The sequence below is a fragment of the Prionailurus viverrinus genome, chromosome B3 (genome assembly GCF_022837055.1).
Source record: "Prionailurus viverrinus isolate Anna chromosome B3, UM_Priviv_1.0, whole genome shotgun sequence".
Classification (NCBI taxonomy): domain Eukaryota; kingdom Metazoa; phylum Chordata; class Mammalia; order Carnivora; family Felidae; genus Prionailurus; species Prionailurus viverrinus.
This window is the reverse complement of record NC_062566.1, coordinates 142,552,916-142,565,002: the sequence shown is the minus strand read 5'-3', so window position 1 is coordinate 142,565,002 and position 12,087 is coordinate 142,552,916. Positions and strand designations below refer to the sequence as shown.

The 12,087-nt window shown below is 61.4% G+C and overlaps 1 long non-coding RNA gene and 1 gene segment (V, D, J or C); both read left to right on the top strand.

The window, feature by feature from the left end:
* LOC125168484 (immunoglobulin heavy constant alpha 2-like) overlaps window positions 1-8,503 on the top strand; it is a 350,186-nt gene extending 341,683 nt beyond the window's left edge. Inside the window, 3 exon segments of the C gene segment in view lie at window positions 6,382-6,687; window positions 6,887-7,225; window positions 8,061-8,503. Of these exon segments, the coding sequence occupies window positions 6,382-6,687; window positions 6,887-7,225; window positions 8,061-8,455 (1,040 nt within the window).
* A 1,223-nt stretch (window positions 8,504-9,726) lies between these two features.
* LOC125168521 (uncharacterized) lies at window positions 9,727-11,028 on the top strand. The gene is made up of 2 exons (XR_007153175.1): window positions 9,727-10,592; window positions 10,905-11,028. It is a non-coding gene; the product is annotated as an uncharacterized LOC125168521 (long non-coding RNA).
* The last annotated feature ends 1,059 nt before the right edge of the window (window positions 11,029-12,087 follow it).

The following is a 12,087-nucleotide window of genomic DNA, read 5'->3' as shown; positions in this document are numbered from 1 at the left end:
ATAGCACTGCTAGGAATTTACCCAAGGGATACAGGAGTGCTGATGCATAGGGGCACTTGTACCCCAATGTTTACAGCAGCAATTTCAACAATAGCCAAATTATGGAAAGAGCCTAAGTGTCCATCCACTGATGAACGGAGAAAGAAATTGTGGTTTATATACACAATGGAATACTACGTGGCAATGAGAAAGAATGAAATATGGCCTTTTGTAGCAACGTGGATGGAACTGGAGAGTGTGATGCTAAGTGAAATAAGTCATACAGAGAAAGGCAGATACCGTATGTTTTTACTCTTATGTGGATCCTGAGACACTTAACAGAAGACCATGCGGGGGGGGAAGGGGAAAAAAAGTTAGAGAGGGAGGGAGCCAAAGCATAAGAGACTCTTAAAAACTGAGAACAAACTGAGGGTTGATGGGGGGTGGGAGGGAGGGGAGGGCGGGTGATGGGCATGGAGGAGGGCGCCTGTTGGGAGGAACACTGGGTGTTGTATGGAAACCAATTTGACAGTAAATTTCATATTTAAAAAATAAACAAATAATAAAAAAAAGCCCAAGGAGTATTCCCGGGCTCTTTCCACCCCCAATAGGACCCTCACGCTGGGCACAGCCCCTGACACATGGCAGGTGCTTGGTCAGTCTCCACAGAGTGCATTTCAGACCTCTTTCCTGAGTCCAGGTTCTTCCACCCACGGATGGACAAGACCCTGATGTCACATCTCAGGTCCAGGGACACCTCTTCTGCCCTGTGTCCCAGGTTGTCTGTGTGCATGCTGCCCACATGTGGGTGCCCAAGTTGAGGAGCAGGGAGGCTGAAGGAGAAGGTGGCCCACCAAGTCTGCCCGACCCGTCTCTCACTTTCCCTGCTCTCTGGGGCAGGGGCTGCTCGGGGGGAACCCCAGTGCTTTGGACCCCCAGAGGGTGCAGAGTCCAGGGACTCATGGGCACCTGCCTCAGGGACAGTCCCCTGCTCACAAGGGCATGCAGGGCTGGCGGGATGAATTGTCCCTTATGGGTGATTCTGGGGGATCCTGGGGTTCATAATGAAACCCCCAGAGCTCCCTGGAGCCAGGCCACTGTGTGTCTGTGCCATCCTGGGCTCCCCTCCCTGCACCTGTCTCTCCTCTGCCTCCTGGCCTGCCCTGACTCCCCCTTCCTTGGGCCATCAGAGCCCACCAGGGGGAAAAAACATTGGCAGACATCTCCATCGAGCCTGAAGCTTGCTGCCACTCCCCCTGGTGGTGTCCTTCCTGGGAGTGGACCATTGGTTCCTGTGTGTGGCTCCAGAACCTTCTGTGCCTGAAGAAGTGAATGATCAAACGGTCACAGACACAAGCTGGGCCCAACCCGCACCAGGGAGGGCCAGTCAGGACGCACAGAAGAGGCAACTCAGGAGCTCAGACAGCAGCAGGAGAGCCCTGGCTCTGGAGGGTGGGCTGGGGAGCTGGCCCTACCCACAGAACTCCAGGCTCCCAGACAGGGACAGCCCCCATGCCCTCACCCCAGCCATACCCTGGGGCCTCAGCTGTTTGAGGGCTGTTCTAAGAAGGGTGGCCACAATCACAGCCAGGCTGGAGTGGCTCTTCACGCTCATACCCTCCCCTGTGGCCAGAAGGTCTGCCGAGGCCTGCTGGCTTGCCAGGGGTTACTCTGGGAAAGCCCTGTCCCTCCAGGCCCCACCCCTGCAGGCCTTCACTCCACGTCCACTTCTGAGACCATCTCTACCCCAGTGTCCCTGAGCCCTCCCTGTATCTATTGCAGCCTTTGCCTCCTTGCCTCTCAGCCCCCAGACAGCCACATGGAGCCGTGACCCCACCAGGGCACCCGACTTTGCACCCACATGACCCCAGGCCAGAGTCAGCCTCCTGGGGGTCGTACCGGCCAGGCCGCACACACCTGGCTCCACCACAGCCAGACCACAGACCAGACATGACGTGGAGGCGAGCAGCCACCACTGGTGGGACAGGAAGTGGGCAAGTGACCCCATCTGTGGGCCAGACACAGTCACGCAGCCCCTCCCAGCCCACCCCTCACAGCCTCAGCCCACCGACAACACTAATGGCCCAGAGGAGGGCAGGTGGTTGCTGAGACCCTGCGGCCATCAGGTGGGAATGCAGGAGACCCAGGCCTTCATCCTCAACTTCAATGCTCTTGGGAGGCAGATGGACATACAGCCCTGGGCCACCTGGCTGAGGGAAGCCTGAGCCTCTCAGATGCAGTGGACCCTCCAGCAGCCTTGAGCATGTGGGTCCAGACGTGGCTCAGGCCTCCTCTCTTCAGTCGGCCCATCCTGAACGCTGCTGTGCCCTAGAGGATGGAGAACAGGCACCAGGACAGAGAGCAGATGGAGAAAGGAGGGTCGGCATGATGCCCCAGATCACAGGGCCGAGCTGTAACAGGCAGCTAGCTAGGTGAATGTGGGCTGGGCTGGGCTGAACTGGGCTGTTCTGGACTGAACTGGGCTGAACTGGGCTGGGCTGGGCTGCACTGGGCTGCACTGGGCTAAACTGGGCTAAACTGGGCTGAGCTGGTCTGTTCTGGACTGAACTGGGCTGAGCTGGTCTGTTCTGGACTGAACTGGGCTGAACTGAGCTGGGCTTGGCTGGGCTGAACTGGGCTGAACTGGGCTGGAATGGGCTGAGCTGAGTTGAACTGGGCTGAATTGGGCTGAACTGAGCTGAGCTGAGCTGGGCTGAGCTGAGTTGAACTGGTCTGAACTGAGCTGACCTGGGCTGAGCTGGGCTGAGCTGGGCTGAGCTGAGTTGAACGGGGCTGAGCTGGGCTGGGCTGAACTGGGCTAAGCTGGGCTGGGCTGAACTGGGCTGAACTGAGCTGACCTGGGCTGAGCTGGGCTGGACTGGGCTGATCTGGGCTGGGTTGAACTGGGCTGAACTGAGCTGACCTGGGCTGAGGTGGGCTGGGCTAAACTGGGCTGAACTGAGCTGACCTGGGCTGAGCTGGGCTGAACTGGGCTGACCTGGGCTGAGCTGGGCTGAGCTGAGTTGAACTGGGCTGAGCTGGGCTGAACTGGGCTGAGCTGAGTTAAACTGGGCTGAACTGGGCTGAGCTGGGCTGGGCTGGGCTGGGCTGAGCTGAGCTGAGCTGGGCTGGGCTGAGCTGAGCTGGGCTAGGTTGAGCTAAACCGGGCTGGGCTGGGCTGAGCTGAACTGGGCTGAGCTGAGATGAACTGAGCTGAACTGGGTTGAGCTGGGCTGGGCTGGGCTAGGTTGAGCTAAACCGGGCTGGGCTGAACTGAGTTGAACTGGGCTGAGCTGGGCTGAGCTGGGCTGGGCTGGGCTGGGCTGAGCTGGGCTAGGTTGAGCTAAACCGGTCTGGGCTGGGCTGAGTTGAACTGGGCTGAGCTGGGATAAACTGGACTGAACTGGGCTGAGCTGGGCTGGGCTGGGCTAGGTTGAGCTAAACTGGGCTGGGCTAGGCTGAGCTTAGCTGGGTTGCACTGGGCTGAGCTGGGCTGGGCTGAGCTGGGCTGAGCTGGGCTGAGCTGGGCTGAACTGGGCTGAACTTGGCTGAGCTAAACCAGGATGGGCTGGGCTTGGCTGAGCTGAGCTGGTTTGTCCTGGGCTGAGCTCGATTGGGCTGAGCTGAACTGTTCTGGGCTGAGCTGAGCTGGGCTGGGCTGAGCTGAGCTGGGCTGAGCTGGGCTGGGCTAAGCTGAGCTCAGCTGAGCTGCGCTGAGTTGAACTGGACTGAGCTGGGCTGCGCTGGGCTGAGCTTACCTGGGCTGAGCTGGGCTTAACTGGGCTGAGCTGAGCCGGGCTGAGCTGAGCTGGGCTGAGCTGAGTTGGGCTAGGTTGAGCTAAACCGGGCTGGGCTGGGCTGAGTTTAGCTGGGTTGCACTGGGCTGAGCTGGGCTGGGCTGAGCTGGGCTGAGCTGAGCTGAGCTGGGCTGGACTGGGCTGAACTTGGCTGAGCTAAACCAGGCTGGGCTGGGCTGAGCTGAGCTGAGCTGGTTTGCCCTGGGCTGAGCTGGGTTGGGCTGAGCTGAACTGTTCTGGGCTGAGCTGGGCTGAGCTGGGCTAAGCTGAGCTGGGCTGAGCTGGGCTAAGCTGGGATGGGCTGGGCTAAACTGAGCTGGGCTGAGCTGGGCTGAGCTGGGCTGGGCTGGGCTAAGCTGAGCTGAGCTGCGCTGAGTTGAACTGGACTAAGCTGGGCTGGGCTGGGCTGAGCTGAGCTGAGCTGGGCTGAGCTTGGCTTAACTGGGCTGAGCTGAGCTGGGCTGAGCTGGGCTGGGCTGAGCTGAGCTGAGCTGGGCTGAGCTGAGCCAGGCTGAACTGGGCTGAACTGGGCTGAGCTGGGCTGAGCTGGGCTGAGCTGGGCTAAGCTGAGCTGAGCTGAGTTGAACTGGGCTGAGCTGAGCTGAGCTGGGCTGAGCTGGGCTGAACTGGGCTGAGCTAAACCGGGCTGGGCTGGGCTGAGCTTAGCTGGCTTGCCCTGGGCTGAGCTGGGTTGGGCTGAGCTAAACTGAGCTGAGCTGGATTGCACTGGGCTGAGCTGAGCCAGGCTGAACTGGGCTGAGCTGGGCTGAGCTGGGCTGAGCTGGGCTGGGCTAAGCTGAGCTGAGCTGAGCTGCGCTGAGTTGAACTGGACTGAGCTAGGCTGGGCTGGGCTGGGCTTAACTGGGCTGAGCTGAGCTGGGCTGAGCTGAGCTGGGCTGGGCTGAACTGGGCTGAACTGAGCTGACTGGGGCTGAGCTTGGCTGAAGTGGGCTGAACTGAGCTGACCTGGGCCGAGCTGGGCTGAACTGGGCTGAGCTAAACCGGGCTGGGCTGAACTTAGCTGGCTTGCCCTGGGCTGAGCTGGGTTGGGCTGAGCTAAGCTGAGCTGAGCTGGATTGCACTGGGCTGAGCTGAGCCAGGCTGAACTGGGCTGAGCTGGGCTGAGCTGGGCTGACCTGGGCTGATCTGGGCTGACCTGGGCTGAGCTGGGCTGAGCTGGGCTGGGCTAAGCTGAGCTGAGCTGAGCTGCGCTGAGTTGAACTGGGCTGAGCTGGGCTGGGCTGGGCTGGGCTGAGCTGAGCTGGGCTGAGCTGGGCTTAACTGGGCTGAGCTGGGCTGGGCTGAGCTGAGCTGGGCTGGGCTGGGCTGAACTGGGCTGAACTGAGCTGACCTGGGCTGAGCTGGGCTGAACTGGACTGAACTGAGCTGAGCTGGGCTGGGCTGGGCTGAACTGGGCTGAACTGAGATGACCTGGGCCGAGCTGGGCTGAGCTGGGCTGAGCTGAGTTGAACTGGGCTGAACTGAGCTGAGCTGGGCTCAGCTGAGCTCAGCTGAGTTGAACTGGGCTGAGCTGGGCTGAACTTGGCTGAGCTGGACTGAACTGGGCTGAACTAAGCTGACCTGGGCTGAGCTGAGCTGAACTGAGCTGACCTGGGCTGAGCTGGGCTTAGCTGGGTTGAGCTGGGCTGAGCTCGGCTGAGCTGGGCTGAGCTGGGCTGACCTGGGCTGACCTGGGCTGAGCTGGGCTGAGCTGGCCTGAACTGGGCTGGGCTAGGGTGCAAGGGAAGGTGTTGTTTGGGTTAGTGTCAGCCCCCAGAGATCTGGTCTCCAGCCAGACTGGCCCCTGTGTTCCTCGGGGATGCATGAGGGCCATGCTACTTCCTTTGCAGCCATGATCCCCTCTCTCCTCACCAGTCCTTGAAGGAAATTGGTCCTGTATGAGCAGATCATGCCTTGTGTTCTTGACTTTTCCAGCAGGGATATCCCAGGACAGAGTTGGAATTAGGCCTCTGACCTCCAAAACTTCATAGGCCACAGAGGTCAACTGTCACTGATCTGGAGGCTGCGGGTGGGTGGGTGGATGGGACCCTGACTGGTTGGTAGGAAGGGGGTCCCAGAGGAACAGACCTCGTCTCCTGCCCTGTGCCACCTCTTACCTGGCAACAGGCCCTGGTGCAGACTCGCTTCAAGCCTGGACTGCTCTGCCTGTGCCCCCGCTCTGGGCCCACCTGTCATGATCCCCAAAGCCCAGCAGAGAGCATGTCTGTGCCCACTGCACAGATGGGAAGCTGAAAGTCCAGCAGCACGTGCGGACTCAGCCAGTGAGTGGGAGAGCCGTGTTCAATAACCACGAATCCCGTCTGGGAGCGGCCTGTGCCCGAGGCCTTCTCCCAGGAACGTGTCCAGGTCCTCGTGCTAGAACCCTGACAAGCACGTTCAGAAACAGTGCAAGAGGACCCAGGCAGCCGGTTCCGACCCCAGGTCCATGGCACGTGAGCTGAATGACCTCAGGACTGTCACTAACCCTCTCTGTGCCAGATTCCTCCAGTGTAAAGGAGAAATGGGCATCATCCCGGGCTTGTGAGGCCGTCACGGGTCCGGCAGCATGCGGGCCCACCGCCTCACAGAGCGTCCTGTGTTGCAGAGTCCAAAACCAGCCCCCGTGTCTTCCCGCTGAGCCTCAGGACCAGTGACCCAGCCGAGCAAGTGGTCATTGCCTGCCTGGTGCAAGGGTTCTTCCCGCCGGAGCCCGTGAGAGTGACTTGGAGCCCCAGCAAGGAAGGCGCGTCCATCCGGAACTTCCCCGCAGTGAAGTCTGCTTCCGGGAACCTGTACACCACGAGCAGCCAGCTGACCCTGCCGGCTAGCCAGTGCCCCGATGGCGCGTCCCTGCAATGCCAAGTGGAGCACTATTCCAGCACCAGCCCGCCCGTGTCTGTGCCCTGCAGAGGTCAGAGGGCAGGCTGGGGCGGGGCGGGGGCCACCGCATTCTCACCCTGACCCACCACCTGGAACTCCCCTGGGAGGAGAGTGGGCTGCCAGGCCCAGCTCCCAGCGAGTGGCCGAGATAGGCACCCGGGAAGGAGCTGGAGGGAGGGGGAGGGGAGGTGGGCAGAGGGGCTCACTGACCTGCTCAACCTTCCCCCCAGTTCCAGTTGGCCCCCCTCCTCAGTGTTCCCCGTGCAATGAACCCCGCCTGTCACTACACAAGCCCGCCCTCGAGGACCTGCTTCTGGGCTCCAATGCCAGCATCACGTGCACACTGAGCGGCCTGAAAAACCCCAAGGGTGCCCTGTTCTCCTGGACACCTTCAGGGGGGAAGGAGGCCATCCAGAAGCCCCCAGAGCATGACTCCTGCGGCTGCTACAGTGTGTCCAGTGTCCTTCCAGGCTGCGCTGAGCCATGGAACCACGGGGAGAACTTCTCCTGCACCGCCACCCATCCCGAGCTCAAAACGCCAAAAACTGACACCATCTCCAAAGTCCTAGGTGGGCCCAGACCCTGACCGTGAGGTGCCGTTGAGCAACTCCTTGGCCTGCCTCCTCCCTCGAGCCCCTGGGCTTAGAGGCTCCCACCCACGTTTTACTAGAGGACACTGAGGCATGGGGTGCCCAGACCCCCCACCCGGCTCTCTGCCCTCCGGGGAACACTTTCCCGAGGACACTGAGGCTTGGGGTGCCCAGACCCCCCACCCGGCTCTCTGCCCTCCGGGGAACACTTTCCCGAGAACACTGAGGCTTGGGGTGCCCAGACCCCCCACCCGGCTCTCTGCCCTCCGGGGAACACTTTCCCGAGGACACTGAGGCTTGGGGTCCCCAGACCCCCCACCCGGCTCTCTGCCCTGCGGGGAACACTTTCCCAAGGACACTGAGGCTTGGGGTGCCCAGACCCCCCACCCGGCTCTCTGCCCTGTGGGGAACACTTTCCCGAGGACACTGAGGCTTGGGGTGCCCAGACCCCCCACCCGGCTCTCTGCCCTCCGGGGAACACTTTCCCGAGGACACTGAGGCTTGGGGTCCCCAGACCCCCCACCCGGCTCTCTGCCCTGCGGGGAACACTTTCCCAAGGACACTGAGGCTTGGGGTGCCCAGACCCCCCACCCGGCTCTCTGCCCTGTGGGGAACACTTTCCCGAGGACACTGAGGCTTGGGGTGCCCAGACCCCCCACCCGGCTCTCTGCCCTCCGGGGAACACTTTCCCGAGGACACTGAGGCTTGGGGTGCCCAGACCCCCCCACCCGGCTCTCTGCCCTCCGGTGAACACTTTCCCGGGACACTGAGGCTTGGGGTGCCCAGACCCTTAACCCAGCTTTCTGCCCTCCAGAGAACACTTTCCGGCCCCAGGTCCACCTGCTGCCGCCGCCGTCGGAAGAGCTGGCCCTCAATGAGCTGGTGTCGCTGACGTGCCTTGTGCGAGGCTTCAGCCCCAAGGATGTGCTGGTTCGTTGGCTGCAAGGATCCCAGGAGCTGTCCCGGGAGAAGTACCTGACCTGGGGCCCCCTGCAGGAGCCCGACCAGAGCATCCCCACCTTCGCCACGACCAGTGTGCTGCGAGTGTCGGCCGAGGACTGGAAGCAGGGGGAGAAGTTCTCCTGCATGGTGGGGCACGAGGCCCTGCCCCTGGCCTTCACCCAGAAGACCATCGACCGCCTGGCGGGTAAACCCACCCACGTCAACGTGTCTGTGGTCATGTCGGATGTGGAAGGCGTCTGCTACTGAACTGCCTACCTGCCCCTCCCTGAATAAACTCCGTACTGGCCCAAAGCAGCCCCACGCTTCCCTCAGGCTGCCTGTCTGTCCATATTCAGGGTCTGCGGCCGGGGCACCGCAGGGCCCGCAGGGGGGAGGGCGACTGCTACCCTGACCCTTTGGGGCCTCACTTTCCTTGCTCGGCCTTCACACCTGTGTGTGTGTGTGCGTGTGCGTGTGTGAGCACATGGTGCACAGCAAGGCAAGCTGGGAGCCAAACCCGAGGTCGACAGTCAGCGAGGTGGGCACAGCCCAGTGGGTCCTGAGCAGCGGGCACCACGCAAGTCCTCAGTGGGCAGGTGACGTGGTCTTGGATCTCAGAAAATGCCTCTAGGGGCAGCTGTGAGGGACAAGAGGGAGGCAGGAGAGCAGGTGGCCGGTGAGGAGGCTGGTGTCACCGTTAGGGGCCACGGCAGGAATGAGGGGAGGGCAGGATCCTAGGGGCTCGCGCCACGGGTGGTGAAACACACACGGTTGTGGGACGGCCTCACTGATGCACCCAGCGAGGGAGCCACCCTGCACCAAACGACCCTGTAGGCAGCACACACATGCCCCAGGCTCACACTCACGCACACACGTCTAGATGCAGGAAGCTCACAGCCCAGACCCGGGTCCACGAAGGCAAGGGGGGTGGTGTGTTCCCTGCCCAAGATTCCCCACCTTGCCTGTGTGCTCCCCGGGCCCAGCTCAGGGCCCAGTTCCACAGACCCTCCCAGGCAGCCCCTGCTCCCTGCCTGACCCCCGGATTCAGGTCTCCCATCTCTTCCTGGACCCGAGTATGGATATGGCAAGGGCAGGCCGGGGAGGGGTGAGGAGAGACAGCTCCCACCAGGGCCCCTCTGCAGCTGCTGCTGCGGGAGGCCCCAGCAGGAAGACAGAGCTTAGAGGCCCTACTGTGGCCACCGTGGGACACCTGGAGGTATAGCTCCCACAAGGGGGCAGCGGGGCCCCTGCTCTCATCTCAGACACTTGCTGGGCTTCCCCATGGGACCTGGCCTCTGGCCTCCTGCCACTGCTCCCAGAGCCAAAGTGAGCTGGGGACGCCACCCACATGGCCACTGCTCCCCTCTCAAAAGTCTGGCCACCAAGGGAGCCAGTGCCTGGCCCAGAGAAAGAGCTTCCTAAAGAGATGGGGGAGAGGAAGAGTCATAGCTGAGGGGGACAGCAGACAGACAGCAGATAGTCAGGAAGACACAACACAGGACATGTAATGGAAGGAAGGATGGACAGACAGGTGGATGGTAGGAAGGAGAGGGACGGACCGACGGATGGAAGGATGGATGACTGGATGTGTCAGCATGTGACAAGCAGATCCAAATCCCACTTAACACAGAAGGTCTGTGCCCTAAGACCCTGAAGACAGCCCATGCTGGTGGCCTTCGCCTGGGCCTCCCTCAAACTCCTTGTAGCCTATCAGCCACATTCCCTGGGAAGGCAGCGTGCCCTCAGACCCAGAGCCCTGTCTCACCCCGGAGCGTCCGAGGGTGGCATGTCTGGTCCTCTCTGACCCCACCCAGGGCCCAGGCCCAGGCCAAGCCAAGAACATAGGGCTTGCTGAGGGCTTGCTGAGCACACAGACGGGGCGGGCGTCCAGGAGACCTTGGGCTTGAGCTCCATTTAGAGCAGCAGAACTCTGGCCCTGCCAGGTCTCTCTCTCCCCAAGGTCCTGCCAGGACTCCCTCAGACATGGGGGGCCTTGGGCATCTGAAAAACTGCAAGGGTCCCAGCCCCTTCCCTGGGCCCCTGTCACCTCATCTTCCCTGAGGCAGCCCCAGTCCTGCGAGAGGGCACCCCACTGTCCCGACCCCGAGGGCGCGTGGAAAGGAAGGCCTGGGCTCGTGCCCACCTGTGCGGGAGTGGGTCTGGCAGACTCTCAGTGTCTTGCAGATTGCCGGGAGCCACTTCCCTGGCTGGTGCTGGACCTACCGCAGGAGGACCTGGAGGAAGACGCCCCAGGAGCCAGCCTGTGGCCCACCACGGTCACCTTGCTCACCCTCTTCCTACTGAGTCTCTTCTACAGCACAGCACTGACAGTGACAAGTGTGCGGGGCCCAGCCGACAGCAGAGAGGGCCCCCAGTACTGAGCAGAAGCCAGCCAGGCACACAGGTGGGGTGAGGAGGCAGAGGGGTGGGCTGACGGGGACAGGGGGCTCGGCCACCAGAGCATCTGCCTACTCCACACCCTTGGGGTTGGGGGGGGAAGGGGTCTGGCCTCCCAGGGAGGTGATCCCCTCACAGACACTGAGGATGTGGGCGGTCCTGGGGCCGGGGCTTCAGTGTCCCCCAGCAGGCTCTGGGAGTTAGGTTCCCTGGGTGAAGTCATTGTAGGACTCAATCCGTCTCCCCTGAGGCAGGCCAGGGCTGGGGACAGGGCACTGGCAAGGAACTCCCCTGGACCCTGACCCCACTGTGTTTGCAGGGAGGAGGCTGGAGGAGCTTCTGGGAAGCCCAGCTGGATGTCAGAGCTCAGCGCTGCTCAGAAACTGCCCGCCCACCCCCACACACAGGTCCTGCTGGCACAATAAACTGATCCCAAAGGCAAAGGTTCTCAGACTCTGAATGAGAGGAGGGAAAAGAGAGGGACAGAGGTTTGGGATAAGGGGACACCTCCCTCAAGGCCCAGGGTGAGGGTCCTTCACCTAGAACCCACCTGATCTGATCCTCCATAAGGCACAGGCACAGGACAAGAACTGTCCTTCACCAAGGACAGTATGAAGCAAGACCCCTGCCAAGAACAGCACCCAGCACCCTGGTCTTGGTCACTGGGCCCTTGTCCTGGTCACTGAGCCCAAGTCATGATTCACTGAGACCTGGTCATGATCACCGAGGCCCTGGTCCTCATCACTGAGCCCTGGTCCTGGTCACTGAGCTCTAGTCCTGATCACTGGCCCCTATAGGGTCCTTGTGACTGAGCCCTGGTCCTCATCACTAAGACCTGGTCCTCATCATTGGGCCCTAGTCCCGATCACTGTGACCTGGTCATGGTCACTGAGCCCTGGTTCTGGTCACTGAGCCCTGGTTATGATCACTGGTCCTTAGTCCTAGTCACTAAGCCCTAGTCCTGGTCACTGAGACCTGGCTATGATCACTGGGCCTTGGTCCTGATCACTGAGACCTGGTCTTGCTCACTGAGCTCTGGTCCTGATCACTGACCCCTAGTCCTTGTGACTGAGCTTTGGTCCCTGTCACTGGGTCCTGGTCCTGGTCACTGGGCCCTGATTCTGGTCACTGAGCCTTGGACCTAATCACTAAGCCATGGTCCTGGCCACTGAGCCTGGGTCCTAATCATTGTGCCTGGCCCTTGTCACTGAGCCCTGGTCCTGACATTGTACCCTGGTACTCATCACTCAGCCCTGGTCTAGTCACTGTGGCCTGATCTAATCACCGTGTCCCTGTCATGATTATTTTATTCTGATCACTTATCCATGGTCCTCAACACTGAACCCTGTTCCTGATCACTGGTCCCTGGTCTGATGACTGAGCTCTAGTCCTGATCACTGAGCCTGGTCTTCTTGGTCACTGAGCCTGGTCACTGAGCCTGGTCACTGAGCCTGGTCCTGATCACTGAGCCCTGGTCCTGGTCACTGAACCCTGGCCTTGGT